Source organism: Crinia signifera, chromosome 5 (assembly GCF_055691185.1).
Source record: "Crinia signifera chromosome 5, ASM5569118v1, whole genome shotgun sequence".
Classification (NCBI taxonomy): domain Eukaryota; kingdom Metazoa; phylum Chordata; class Amphibia; order Anura; family Myobatrachidae; genus Crinia; species Crinia signifera.
Genome location: NC_139221.1, coordinates 191188662 through 191204770, shown reverse-complemented (window position 1 = coordinate 191204770; position 16109 = coordinate 191188662). Strand labels below are relative to the sequence as shown.

The following is a 16109-nucleotide window of genomic DNA, read 5'->3' as shown; positions in this document are numbered from 1 at the left end:
ACTGCAATACAATATGTATTGCAGCTGAGAACAATAGAATAGCCATGGCTAGCCATGGCCAAAGGAGCAAAGATGAAACTTGCTCCTACTGTATATATATATATATATATATATACATATATGTGTGTGTGTGTGTGTGTGTGTGTATGTATATGTGTGTAGAAAAAAGAGTGAGATGGGCGCCTTCTGGTGCAGTAGTTCTTATGTTATTAAATAGATCCCTTCACCTCTTAGTGCGAGAATCACCCCAAATTGTAGGCTTGGACTTCATCAGGAGTGTGTAAACAGAAGTACCCTTCGTTTATTTTTGGGGGAATCAGTCAGCGCTAGTACCACCACTATATCTATCTATCTATATATCTATCTATATATCTATCTATATATATATATATATATATATATATATATATATATATATATACTTGTTTGGTGTGGCCGAGCACACTGCCCTGCTGCTGTAGCTGGTCGGGTGCCCCGTCAAAGGTTATGTAGACTGTGGCGGGTGTGGACGTAGCACTCCAGACATTGTAGTAATCCAAAAAAATGTATTTGCAGACAAGCAACGTTTCAATGCATGTGCATTTTCGTCAGGCTCCTGCAGAAAAGTGGGGTCCCGTGAAGGGGGCTGCAGGCTTAAATGCATAGATCAATTCATGAACCAAATCTCCACTATTTATTTTCAGTTAATTTAGTGTGTGCAGAGCCCCTACAATGTCTATGCGTGTGTAGTATGTATGTGGGATCTCTGCCTGGCACTCCCAATACCTTGAGGGTGTCTGCCATGGTGCCCTCAGGATCAATAGGTACAGGAAAACCGAAACAAACTGCGGCACTCCGGGGAACTTGAAAAACTTTTGTATGGCATTCCAACGTTTCGGGACATGCAAGTCCCTTTGTCAAGGTGCTGGTGTGAACAGAGTAAGTGGAAAAGTGCTTACCTTTTAACAAGATCACCCTTAGTCAGCGAATGTCCAGCAGGGCCAGTGCTTCCAGTGGCTTGAAGTGACGTGGCGGAGTCTCACCATTTAGGGTGAATGCAGTGATAACTTTGTGTGACGTAATGAATTAGGTTTTACATCCATAAAAATAAAGTGTTACGAGAATCCCCATCTTCCTATGGGAATGTGGGTGTATCTATAAATGATACTAAACATACATGAATCTGGTAGTATAACATCTAGACATAACAGTATGTTAACTATATAGGGATAATATACACATCCAATATTAAAAATTACGATTATTACTGGCCGAGCATCATATCACTGAATTTTACATTCACAGTGTCTACCTCATAGATTGCGCTGTTACTAATGGATGCCTATAGCATACCTCCCAACATGACCCTCTCCAGAAGGCACACAATGCTTTGTTCCTGGACTTCCCACTTAATTTATAATTGCCATCACCTGTGGTGAAGCACCTTTCTTAGCAATTTACCTGTTCAACACAGGTGATAGCAATCCTACATGAAGAGGGAAGTCCAGAAGTAGAGCATTGTGTCCCTCCTGGAAAGGGGCATGTTGGGAGGTATGCTATAGCTTATGTTAGGCCCTACTGATGCAGTACATCTAACTCCTTGTTTAGGTATTCCTCATTATATCTAAATTTATGTATCGCAGGAGATCACAAAAAGAGATTAAGGGGCAGTCTCTCATTCAATCCATGAGGGTTCACACTGTTCGATTTGTGGATCCACCTCATCTCCAGACGTAACAACTTGCCAGCTCTATCCCCTCGACGTATCGACGCTGGTATATGATCCAGTGCGATGTGTTTGAGATCTGACATGCAGTGTTTTTCCTGGGCAAAATGCCTTGCTACCAGTTGTTCAGACGATTTGCCCTCTAACGCCGACTTGATAGCTGATCTATGAAGAGCCATTCTGGTTCTCATGGATCTGACCGTTTTGCCCACGTAAAGAAGGTTGCATGGGCACGTTATGGCATACACAATGTGTGTAGATGTACATGTAAGGATGTGGCGAATTGGAAAAGTTTTATTATTCTGAGGAGGTTTGAATTGTGGCCCTGTCATCATATTTTGGCATGTGGTGCACTTGAGGCATTTATAGCACCCTGGCACTCGTCTCAAAAAATTGGGGCCTCTTGCATCAATGTTTTCGTTCGATTCTGCAAAACCAGTAATGTAATTGTGTACTATAATGTCTTTGATGCTACGACCTTTGGTGTAGCAAATCATCTGTCTTTTAGTGTTCAAGCCTGTTAGATCCTTGTCGGTCTTGATGATTGGCCATAAGGCCCTGGTAACTCTGGGTTACACCTTACTGGTGGTGTTAAGTCTGGTTACAAAAGGTATAATGGTACTTGTTTCCTAGAAGGGCGCCCACGATTTTGATCTTAGGCATCGTAAGGAAAAAAATTGCGTCGGTCGCGTCGCATGCGGCCAAAAAATCGCATGCGATGCGACCGACGCGTTTACCGCGATTTTATATAGGGAACAATGTTAAATGGCCCAGTTGACCCCAAATAGCCACCCTGAAGTGTGAAATGCCCCCCCCCCCAATTGTTAACGCCACCCCACGATCAACGTCAACCCGAAGCGGGGCGAGCCCGCGATAGGCGGCGGTACGCGTCCTCCGACCTTTTCATACCCCCACTATCCACGTCGGCGTGGAGTTGAGAATAGAAAGTGTGGTGAGCGCAGCGAGCCACCGAGCCCGAAGCGTGGCAAGCGGACGCGGAACACGCTCCTGAAGCGTGGCGAGGGGACACGGATTACTTAACATGTATTCAGCCTCCCCTCGTGGGGCTCGCTGCGCTTGACACGCTTCGGGCTCGTATTCCGCGTCCCCTCGCGGGGCTCGCCACACTTTTTATTCTCAACTCCACGCCGATGTGGATAGTGGGGGTATGAAAAGGTCGGAGGACGCGTACCGCCGCCGCTCGCCACGCTTCGGGTTGACGTTGATCGTGGGGTGGCGTTAACAATTGGGGGGGGCCATTTCACACTTCAGGGTGGCTATTTGGGGTCTGTGGGCCATTTAACATTGTTCCCTATGTAAAATCGGGTCAATTGGGCCTTTTAACATTGTTCCCTATGTAAAATCGGTAATTGCGTCGGTGGCATCGCATGCGATTTTTTGGCCGCATGCGATGCGACCGACGTGATTTACATTTTACCATGCATTTCTATGTAAAATCGCGGCCGTCGCATCGCATGCCATTATAATGGCATGCGATGTACATGCGATGCCCGCGATGGGCGCCCTTCTAGGAAACAAGTACCGGTATAATATTCTTGGATTCTTCCTCTTTGGATTTGGACTGTAGCAAACTTTCTCTCGTCATATCCATCACTTCAGTTTTTTGTTGGATTAACACTTTTCTCTCATATCCCCTTTGGCTGAATTTCACATAACCGAGGAACTTAAAGCCCTCACACAGGAACATCCTACGGTGCCCGTCTTCTTTACCGTACCCAAGATCCACAAGCGGCTCATCAAACCACCTGGCCGCCCCATAATATCGGTCTTCAATTCAATTTACCATCCCATTTCACAGTTCTTGGATGATATCTTCCAACCGATCATTCGATCACAACCCAACTATATCAAGGACATGACCAACTTCTTGATAGTCCTCAACCGATACCCACAGATCCCAGAAAAAACCCTTACTCTGCACGATGGACGTAAGCAGTCTATAAACGAGCATTCCGCATCATAAAGGTTTAGAGACCATGAAAAAGTTCCTTGAGGAAAATCATATGGATAATTTGGACCGCGATCTGTTCACACAACTATTGGAACTAACGTTATCCAAAAACTACTTCATGTTCAATGGTAAATTTTACTGTCAACGCACTGGATGTGCAATGGGCAGCAATGTTTCGCCATCCTTTGCTTAACACATACATGTTCCAGGAAGAAAAAAATATGTTTTTTGAGAACCCCTCAGTGGCGCAACACATCTGGGCATTTGCACGCTTTATAGATGATCTATTCCTGTTGTGGATGGGCAGTGGAAATGAATTTCATGATCTTCTGAGTGCGATCAACAAGCGCCCTTCCCCCATAAAACTCACTTCTCAAACATTGTATACTTCAATCAACTTCCTGGATGTGTTAGTGACCATCTGTGATGGTACTATCAAGACATTACTATACACGAAGCCCACAGACCGGAACACACTTTTAGCGAGATAGGGTGGAAACTACTGAATTTCAACAAAGTCACTCCCAAGGTCCCAAATGATGAGGGTCGTCAGAATCGTGAGTGATCGAGCCCAGCTACCGGAGATTCTGGACACCATGGCAATGAAATTCAGCCAAAGGGGATATGAGAGAAAAGTGTTAATCCAAAAAAAGCTGAAGTGATGGATATGAGGAGAGAAAGTTTGCTACAGTCAAAATCCAAAGAGGAAGAATCCAAGAATATTATACCTTTTGTAACCAGACTTAACACCATCAGTACGGTGTTACCCAGAGCTACCAGGGCCTTATGGCCAATCATCAAGACCGACAAGGATCTAACAGGCTTGATCACTAAAAGACAGATGATTTGCTACACCAAAGGCCGTAGCATCAAAGACATTATAGTACACAATTACATTACTGGTTTTGCAGAATCGATCGAAAACATTGATGCGAGAGGCCCCAATTTTTTGAGACGAGTGCCAGGGTGCTATAAATGCCTCAAGTGCACCACATGCCAAAATATGATGACAGGGCCACAATTCAAACCTCCTCAGAATAATAAAACTTTTCCGATTCGCCACATACTTACATGTACATCTACACACATGGTGTATGCCATAACGTGCCCATGCAACCTTCTTTACGTGGGCAAAACGGTCAGATCCATGAGAACCAGAATGGCTCTTCATAGATCGGCTTTCAAGTCAGCGTTAGAGGGCAAATCGTCTGAACAACCCGTAGCAAGGCATTTTGCCCAGGAAAAACAACGCATGCCAGTGTTGATACGTCGAGGGGATAGAGCTGGCAAGTTGTTACGTCTGGAGATGAGGTGGATCCACAAATTGAACAGTGTGAACCCTCATGGATTGAATGAGAGACTGCCCCTTAATCTCTTTTTGTGATCTCCTGCGATACATAAATGTAGATATACTGAGGAACACCTAAACAAGGAGTTAGATGTACTGCATTAGTAGGGCCTAACATAAGCTATAGGCATCCATTAGTCACAGTGCAGTCTATGAGGTAGACACTGTGAATGTAAGGTTCAGTGATATGATGCTCGGCCAGTAATAATCGTAATTTATGTGTTTTATATTTTCCCTATATAGTTAACATACTGTTATGTCTGTTATACTGCCAGATTCATGTATGTTTAGTATCATTTATAGATACACCCACATTCCCATAGGAAGATGGGGATTCTCGTAGCACTTTATTTTTATGAATGTAAAACCTAATTCACTATGTAACACAAAGTTATCACTGCATTCACCCTAAATGTCTTTACAGCGATGCCGAGCAGACCGGGAGCCTACAGCAGCCCATCCATATATTACACTTAAGTGTAGCCAACCGGCCATCACCACCCACAGAGACGCAACTGTGTTGCCAGGCAACATCAAGCGTCGTACAGCCCAGATCTTCTCTGGATGCGCTCCAACTACAGGAAGCGGTATGCATTTCAGTTACAGGATACACATCACCGGAGAGACTCCGCGCACATGCCGCCACGTCATTTCCGGCCACTGGAAGCACCGGCCCCGCTCGACATTCGCTGATTAAGGGTGATCTTCTTGTTAAGAGGTAAGCACTTTTCCACTTACTCTGTTCACACCAGCACCTTGACAAAGGGACTTGCATGTCCCGGAACGTTGGAATGCCTATTGGGTGACCAATACAAAAGTTTTTCAAGTTCCCCGCATAGTGCGCAAAGTCCTCAGTCTCTTCAAAAGGACAAGTGGTCCAACTTTTTTTCTTTCTCACACGGTTCTCTCAGCACTTACTGTAGATCTGAAATCAGACCGGCAGCTTCTCCCAATAAGCCCTTTCAGGCACCTGGATTCACAGGCAAAATTTCTATAACAGATAAGAGCGGCACTCCATTGTGCAGAGATCACTTGATAGAAAAGTTCTATTGAATCCGAGCTGGATATAATATATATATTATAGTGTGTGTGTATATGTATGTATGTATGTGTATATATATATATATATATATATATATATATATATATATATATATATATATATATATATATATATATAAATAGATGGATGACCCGGCACTGTGTAAGGTAGAGGATGCTTGATCCGGTGCCCCCACTTCCAAGCAAGGATAGGTAGGTAACAGCAATAGAGTGGCACTCTGGATACTTTCTTGTAAATAAACGGCAGACACTGTAGTCAGTTTCAACGTTTCATTTCTTTATAGAAATTTCGTCAGGATACATATAGAGCTTACATTTACACCTTATATACCAGCAGTCACCAATCACCAAAGTGCAGCAAATCTCCCGGTTCCCGCGCTGCGGGTACAAACGAGTGACGTCATCAAGCCTCCCCACGGCGCTCGTTAGGGTGCGTCAGGTCTGTTGTCATGGAGACAACACCACGCTATCCCTTCACTACCGCCGGGGTTTTGACTTTAATCACGTCCACCTGTCAGTGCCGCAGCGGGATTAACAGGGCTTAAGACAATAAATACAAAATAACATAAATAACCAAGAAACAGCAAAACAATTGCAAAGGGTAAAAAATGCGATTGGGAATGCAGTACATAATTCCATAAAGATTCAAAAAGAACATTTCATAGACAAAATTCATGAAAAAGATTCTTTCAGACACAATTCATAAAAATATTATTTCATAGAACAAATAACCCTTATATACATCTGCAAACAATCCCTCCAAAAAGGAGCGACTAGATGCAATAATGCAAAAAGAGAGATTTTATAAATGCAAGCGAGAAACTTCTAACCAAACATTCATTCTCAATAGCATAAATCGTGCATAGAAATTTTTGGTTCAAGCAGAGTCGATATCCAATCCAATCGATATAATGAACCAATTTGTTACGCTGAAAAATATTGAAAAAATATACACATATAAATGTATCTATATGCATATCAGCAAGAGATAATATAGTTTCTAAGACAGTAATGTACATTGCCGTATACAAATAATGATTATTTAAAGCAAGACAGAGTCATATTTTCATTTAAGCCGCCAGGGGAAATAACTTTAAGGCGGTGTATCCATAAGGTCTCCAAACGGAGCAACGCTGCACTCCTATCGCCGCCACGTAGGGATGGGGCTACCCAATCTATCATCCGATATTTGATCGCATGCAGATTGTGACGTGCCTCAACCCAATGTCGGGCAACTGGTTGTTCACTCCCACCTTTTTCGATGGCACCCCTGATCGCTGACCTATGTGCTGTCATACGATCTTTAAATTTACATACAGTCTTGCCGATGTAAGACAAGCCACATGGGCAGATTAATTTATAAACCACATGTGTGGATTCACAGGTAAAATGTGTTTTGATTTTTTATGTGACACCATTATGCATAAAGGTATCCCCTGTTAACAAATGTAAATATTTGTTAACAGGGGATACCTTTATTTCAGTCGACAGGTTTAAAAAAACCTTGATGTCTCTATAGAACGTGTTGCACGAAATTTATCAACACTTAGAAACAGATCTAAAAATTCAATGTGTTTTCCATTATAATTAGAAGTAAACTTTAAATTATAAGAATTATTGTTCAAGCCACTCTTTTCTTAATGGCTTGAACAATAATTCTTATAATATAAAACTTGGAAACAAAATATTCCTTTCTCTCAATTTGTGGGTCTTAGACGTAATTGTTCTGATATCTCCCTTTTTGAGACTCAAGCTGCTACATACACTCAGAGATTTAATGAGAGAGGTTACCCCATTAACGTTGTTACTCGTGCACGTGAAAGAGCTAGAGCCCTTGAACGTAACAACCTTTTGGAATACAAGCAACCACTTCCCCCAGAAACATCCAAAAGGAGTTTTGATTGCCCGTTTGTGACACAATTTAATGATAAAGACCAAGAGATCAAGCATATATTTGAAAAAAACTGGCATATTCTCAAGCTGGGTTGGGATCGTTTGGTCGAATGCATTATGGTCGAATGTCATTACATCGAATCCATTAGGTCGAATTGCTAAAAGGTCGACATGATTCTAGGTCGACATGGAAAAAAGGTCGAAATGATTCTAGGTCGAAAGGTCATTAGTTCGACAGGTCATTAGGTCGACAAAAGTCATTAGTTCGACATTGTCTAGGTCGACGTTCACAAAGTCGACATGGGGTTTTTCACTGTTTTTTTTACCTGAATGTCAACACAGTCGACATGGACACAGTTTAAAGTGCACTGCATCCCCTCGCATCGCTCGCTGCGCTCGCAATGCATCGGGCACGGTGCCTCGCTACGCTCGGCACACTATTTTATTCTCCCACCACGCCCTAGTGGATGGTAGGGCATGAAATACCGCCTGTCAGCACATGTCGGCTCAAAAAACAGTGAAAAACCCCATGTCGACTTTGTGAATGTCGACCTAGACAATGTCGAACTAATGACCTTGTCGACCTAATGACCTTTCGACCTAGAATCATTTCGACCTTTTCCCATGTCGACCTAGAATCATGTCGACCTTTTAGCAATTCGACCTAATGGATTCGATGTAATGACATTCGACCATAATGCATTTGACCAAATGACCGCATCCCCTCAAGCTAGATCCGTTAATGAAAGACTGGCTTTCAGACAATCTTAGTATTGTATATAAAAAGGCCAGAACCTTGAAGAATATGATTTCTAAAAGCCAGTTACAGGAAATCAGTGTTAGACCTTCTTCTACGTTTTTGGACATAAAAGGTTGCTTTCCCTGTAACGATTGTAAAATCTGTAAACATATATCTAGGGGTTCAGATTTGTTAAGTCCAAAACTTTCTAAAGTCAAAATGCATAATTTCTCGAATTGTACAGGACAGTACATATACCACGTATGTTGAATTACATGTGACCTACATTATGTAGGAAAAACAAAGAGGCCTTTGAGATTAGGGCATTAGAGCACTTACGTAATATTAAAAACGGCCTGACGAACCATAGTGTCCCCCAGCACTTTAAAAACTTCCACAATCAAATCTAATTTAATACTAAGTCTTTGGTGTATATATTGAATCTTTTTTGCAACATTTTTTTATGTATTATCGATTTGTATTCTATATTTTTTGCTATTTTAAATGTTTTGTCATTTATTAAGATATAGGCATGTTCATTTTATTTGACACTGATCCTGATATATAATGGTTACAGTGCCTCTGCTTTTTTTTTTTGCTTGATGTAACGATTTGTTACTTTTTAAAATATGTGCAAATCTTATGTTTTATCTTGTTACATTGTATGGCTTGGTGATGTCATTCGCCACAGGCGATCCTCATTGGAGGATATCCCTGTTCTAGCCGCCTCGGGTTTTCAGAGCCACGCCCTCTGACGAAGTCTTTGACGAAACGTGTTAGGGCGTGGCCTGTGATACCTGTGGAAGCTTCTGCCACGCTGGGTTCCCTCCTCCAGCATCGCCGAGTCTCCTATAGCCGTGCCGGTCCCCTCCACAGCAGTCTCTGACTAGTTACTATATACACTCAAGTATAAGCTGAGTGGGTGCTTTTTCAGCATAAAAATGTGCTGAAAGTCGCCTTTTACTCGAGTATATACGGTATATAAATATAATGCAGATAAGTCAGAAGAGAAGCTACTTAGGTATCGCAGTATAATTTGCTTAATATTGATAGAAGATGATGAGGGACAGGATTCTACAAATTTAGATCGTAAAAGTTTGAACTTTAAGTATTTTCCCCACTGGACATAGTTTATATGTAAATGTATCCGTTTTTACACTTTTCTGACTTTTGGCAAAATATTCTATTCTGCATTATAGGTACATGGCTCCAGAGGTCCTTGATGACAGCATAAATATGAAGCATTTTGAGTCTTTTAAGCGAGCAGATATCTATGCAATGGGATTAGTGTTTTGGGAAATAGCCCGTCGTTGTTCAATTGGTGGTAAGTTTAAGTATGGTTTCATTTTTTTTTTATTATATAGTCTTTTTATCAGCTAATTTCACAAAACATCCATCTACTTTACAACAAGTGTACTTAAATACTATGTTTTGTGTTTTTAAATGTAATATCTAACCATAAGTAGTCTTTTTCTAGGCCAGGTTATGAGATATTTCGGCTCATAAGGTTCGTACACACGGTAAGATTTATGTTCCATGCAATATCGTATACGATTTCCCAGGAAGATCCCGGTGGTCAAAAGCATAAGATTTATGCTTAAAATAAGATACCATGGCCCTTATTCTGGAAAATTCCTTCTCAAATGGACAAAACCATATGTACTGCTGGTGGGGCAGATGTAACATGTGCAGAGAGAGTCAGATTTGGTTGGGGTTTTACTTCAAAGTGAGATACTATTCAGTGTAAAAATAGAGCAGTCAGTATTTACATCTGCCCGATTGGTAAAAAAAAATCTATGTATGTCACAGCAAAAAAGTGGACTTACTGGTAAATGATGACCATTTATCAACAAAAGTGGGTATGTGCCACATATGACCGACCCACTATTTAGAAGTCAGATTTAATGCAATGTATCTTACCCATTGATGTATTCTTTTGGGGTTTATATTCACTAACTATGGCTAAGTATTGAAGTAAACAGGTTTTTTATTTTTTTATTTATAGTACTGTATAATGCTACATGATTGCCAACATTTTTTCCAACAGTTCCCCAAATTTACTAGTTGAATTTAGTTACTTGATTTGATGGGCTATTATCGACATGAAAAAGAAAAAGGGCCCAACAGCAGATCTACCTCAGACAGATGTTAGGCTTGATGGAATCGGGTTCAGACTGATTGGGCCGAGAAATCGGCCCAAATTGGATATGTTTGACACCCCATCCGACGCGATGCGCATCAGGTCAGACCCTACAGATTAAACCTGCTGCAGGTTCAATCTGTTGGATCGGACCCATCCGAGGCACATCGTGTGTGCTTTTTAGCACCCACAATGTGCTGGTCCAATCCGCTGGCACACACCTATGTGAAAGGGGTGGGGTCTGGGCTGCGGGTGCAGGGTGGCCCGTCCGCAGTGTCCGGGAAGCGCTGAGCAAACACTGCGCACAGTGGCGTCAGAGCGTGACAAAAAAATTCAAGAGATAGGCCTGCTGTCCCGCGCGATGCTGCTCCCACAGCCTGGACCTCATGCTCTCCTCAATTTATATGGGATTAATCGCTTGCGATAAATCAGATTTTATTTAACAAAATCGAAAATATCATGCAGTAAGGGGTTAAACTGCAATAAATGTTCATTTTACACACAGTATGCTTCAAACTGTTGGGGAAGGTGAGGACTGCCCATGTGTTTTTGAGAGGTATTTTTCAGAATCTGCTTTATTGGCCAGGTATACTTGCATGTACTAGGAATTGGATTTGGATTGCTGTGCAACAGCCGTTTAAGTAACCGTTCAACCGTGACAGTACAGATATACATAACACATACAGGTATACGCTAAATGTACTCTGGGGATTATAGACACAGTAACGTATTCGCTGAGCTGCACAGCGCCTAGACAGCCATCAGTAGCGCCACTGGTCGTTACAAGAGCCGAGTAGGTAACCATATAAGCAGGAGACAGTAATCACACAGGGAACATATATTCACTGAGCTGCACAGCACCTTGGCAGCCATTGGCGGCACCACTGGTTGTTGCAGCAGCCAGGTAGGTAACAGTGGTACTTGTGTATTATCAGGGTGCCGTGATAATACAGGAGGCAGCAGGCTAGTGTGGTTTATACTTACCCTCCTCCGGGCAGCGATCCCCGATGACTCCCTGGCGGCAGCGCCGGTTACTCCCCGTAGGCAGCAACGTTCAGTCCCCCTCCTCCGGCACTCTCAGCGGACGCTGTACGTAATTCGGCATAGTGCCGCTGGTGGCGCATCACATGGTTTCCCTGCTCCCCGGCGGTACTATGCTAATTGCGTACAGTGTCCGTGGCGAGTGCCGGAGCAGGGGGACTGAATGTGACTGCTGGGTGTCACCGTGGATCCCAGTGTGAGTCAGCGGGGATCAACGCGTTGCCCGGGCCGGAGGAGGGTAAGTATAGACCAGCAATTTTACCCCCACTATCCACTTCATACCCCCACTATGCACGTCATACCCCCAGTATCCACATCGGCGTGGAGTTGATTTTATAAAGTGTGGCGAGAGGACGCATATCCGCGTCCCCTCATGGGGCTCGCTGCGCTTGCCACACTTTATAAAATAAACTCCACACTGACGTGGATAGTGGGGGTATTAAGCATTGTGTATTTTTAGGGCTCCAGAGCCACTTACGTAGTTTACGTAGCCAGCATAGTGCTGTATTGGTATTCTCAATACGCCACTACGTAAACTACGTAATGGGCGCCCTGATAATACACAAGTACAAGCCGAGACAGTACAGTTATAGGTTTCTATGCAGTGTAAGAGACAGGGGAGACATGGGGGTACATATGGCTGAGTGGCACAATTCCTAGGCAGCCATTAGCGGTGCAATCTTGATCATGCTGCTCATGGGCAGCAGTAGAAGGGCTCGACAGACCATCTCCCCTACATCACACCACAGGATGGAACTTAAGGCATTGGGGGATGTGTGTGTAGCGTGTCCGTGCCCTGGCTGGCCCTGCGGCTGGGGGGTTGAGCCAGCGTGTAGGGAGAGGGGGGGCCTACTAGCCGGGAGCTTCCTCTGCTGCAGCAAACAGGGCACGCTGCTGCACCTGGGTGTTTAGGGGGTGCGCCGCATCCTTCCGCTGGGGGCAGTGGCCGGTGAGGTTGTGGCCGTTTGTTGCGCCACCTGTCTCCAGGCCGGAGGGCTGCCGTGCCGGGGGCCATCCGCTTCACTCTGTCCTCACCTGGATGTGTGTTCGGTGGTGGTATGGCAGAAGGAATGTGCACACCTGTAGGATGTCCTGACACTGTCTTCTTCTGTCTGCATGATGATGAAGCACCCCTTATCCAGGGTGCCAGGGATGGGATCCAGGAGCTCCACATGTGTACGAACATCCCCAAAAGTCAGGATCAATTATAAATAAATTAAGTTTGTGTCTTGTTTGCTTAGCATTTTAGATGGTCTCAGGCACTAGGGTACTTAATAGCTGCTTGTATGCCCAATTAATGCAATGCATATGCATGCTTAATTCACTCTGAAGCTACACAATCAGTACTAATTTGATATGTCTCACTGATACATAAAGAGAAGGGAATTGCAGTTGATGTTTTGCATATACATTGAATGCTGAATAGTTCTCAAACATGTTATTTCTTTTTTCCCATGGTGGGCAATGGGTGTGCTCGGAGCCCACAGTGACAGGTACCAAGGCGTTAAAACTTCTTGAGTGAAGACCAAACCCCGCCTTCAGGTCACCAGTTTTTCTTTGGTGCCTCAGGGCACAGGACCTGTCGAAGGAGGGCTGCGTTCAGCCCTGTGCTAATCCTTCAGTTTTATTTAACTTTATTGTAATAGAGCAAACCTGCACATTACACCAGGCTACTTTTCTGGGCTGCCTCACATGGCTTACATCATGGGTCCTCAAACTCTGGCCCTCCAGATGTTGTGAAACTACAAATCCCAGCATGCCTTGCCACAATTTTAACACTCCCTTATAGCAAAACTGTGGAAAGGCATGCTGGGATTTGTAGTTTCACAACATCTGGAGGGCCGCAGTTTGAGGACCCATGGCTTACATGGTCAGAACTGCCAGCCGTCCATTAACACATTAGGGCCTGCTGTGGCCAGACCAGGTAAGCAGACCCTCTGCTTCCAGCAAAGACATGCTGGCAGAAGGCAGCACCTTAGGTGACTAGTGGCAGCAGTGTACTTGTTGCGCTCCCGGTTTGAGGTTGGCTGTTATAGCAGCGTTACTGACATAAGTGGCTGCTCTCCTGGCAGTTCTGACAGCAGCACCTGGTCCTACAGTATTTGCGTAGCCATTAGACCAACAGGGATGATCTTTAAACAGTACTGCCATTAATAGAGTTCCCTGGGGTTCCAGGAGGTAGTGGAGCTTCCCGGTTTCTCTGCCAGCAACCCCTGGATGGCAGCCTAATCCAGTTTTTCCACTGGGGGAGTCTTTTCTCCCCTCCTCTCCAGCCTCAACAGGAGATGCGCTACAGAACAGAACACGCTGCTCAGGTTATTTCCACTACCATAGCATGCTGAGAGAAGGGCACCCTGCCTCCACCAGCTCTCACAGTCCAGGGCTAGATTTAATACCCTACTACCAAACTATCTCAGGGTGTGTACAGAGTGTTGGTGTGATTTTTTTTTTCTGCCTGTTTCTACCTGGTGTATTAGCACTAAATCTGATAATTGTGTGATCATTTGTCAGGTCAGGGCAGCTGTTTTTGGTATTGTTGAAGACCTATAGCATGTCTCCATGGGCTCCTATGCTTAACAGCCCAAGTCCTCTTGCGGTGAGAAGGGCGTTCCTGCGATACGAGCCTAGACATGTACTGTGTGAAAGAAAACGTCTGTTACACAGGACCATGGTGGTGTCTGTCTGTTGTTCTACAGACGACCCTGGCGACTCATCCTCAATGACCATTCTGACTGCTGAACCTCTCTTCTGCCATGAGAGAGCTTGCATGGCAACTTGCATCTTCACAGCTGCTGCTGCAACCCCTTGTCTCCCCTCTATTATCACCCCATGTGGGGTTTGGCTCAGATGTCAAGCTCCTTCTATAATCTATTGGCGTGCCATCTAAGCGTAAAGCCTCTAGAGCTAATCCTACATCTTTCCCAGATCCAGAGGATTTGGACTCCGAAGCGGTTTCCGAAGGAGTGGTGGATTTATGGGGTCAGAGGACGATTCCACCTCCGTACCAGATGAGCATGACCCAGTCTAGGGTGGACGCCTTAATTAAATCTGTCCATACATCCTTTAAGATCAAGGAGCCAGATTGCCCTGCCTTACCTATTCTGATGGCAACTCTCAGAGATCCTACTGATTGGAAGTTTATAACATCTTCTGAAATCTGTGATCATTAATGCAGGTGTGGCAGCCCCCAGCTTTTGCTTCTGCATAGGTTGCTAAAGCTACTGGAAGACCGTGTCTCCGGCCATTTTTTAGAAAAGCAGAATCCCTTTATACAGAATGTCAATCCCCATTGTAGAGGAGGAGATAATATATCCTCATTGAAAAAACTGCGGATAAGTGGATCCTCCAGTTGGAGACATTCGAACCAAATGGCCTGAATATAGGTATTGAGCTAAAAGCATTTTTATAGTAGAAAAACATCTGAAATCAATGCCCTAATTTTTTTTGTCTAAATATGTTTTCATTAACACCACATCACATAACTATCAGACATAGACTCAATATCTTTACTATTTTTTATGTATTTATTGTCTTTATTTTATTACACTACATATATATATATATATCTCAAAAGTGGGGGGAGTGTGGTCCTTTTTCTGCGCTGGTTTGTGAGCTGCACTTCTACCGTACCTAGCTGTTAATATAGGTACTAGATGGGAAAGATGGAAGGAAGAAGAGATAGATGTGCGCTCTGTCTATTTCACCACTTTAGCTCTGTGCGCTCTGTCTATTTCACCACAACGGTGCATAAGATTTATATTTATTCAAATTTTACAATGACAAAATATCAATAAAAATAGGTTTGTACAACATTTGATGCAGGTTACAACTTCGGATACTGTGTAATTCAGGTGAATGTCAACAGATCCAACTTCAAGGTACATGAAACTTCTTAGGATCGTATCCTAATAAGTTTCATGTACCTTGAAGTTGGATCTGTTGACATTCACCTGAATTAAACTGTATCTGAAGTTGTAACCTGCATCAAATGTTGTACAAACTTATTTTTATTGATATTTTGTCATTGTAAAATTTGAATAAATATAAATCTTATGCACCATTGTATGATTTATAATGTACTAAAGTGGTGAAATAGACAGAGCGCACATCTATCTCTTCTTCCTTCCATATATCTATATCTATCTCTCCAAGTAAACATGAGATTCACGCTAATTAGAACAACTTGCAGTTATACAACTCTACCAAAAG

The 16109-nt window shown here is 43.4% G+C and overlaps 1 protein-coding gene across 2 annotated transcripts in view; it reads left to right on the top strand.

Annotated features, from left to right (window-relative positions):
- TGFBR1 (transforming growth factor beta receptor 1) overlaps window positions 1-16109 on the top strand; it is a 98528-nt gene that overhangs the window by 70315 nt on the left and 12104 nt on the right. Inside the window, exons 7-8 of one of the 2 annotated variants that reach the window (XM_083188352.1) lie at window positions 5450-5743; window positions 9919-10043. In XM_083188352.1, the coding sequence (XP_083044478.1) occupies window positions 5450-5743; window positions 9919-10043 (419 nt within the window). The remainder of the gene's footprint in view (window positions 1-5449; window positions 5744-9918; window positions 10044-16109) is intronic. The other variant, XM_083188353.1, reaches the window with a different exon arrangement.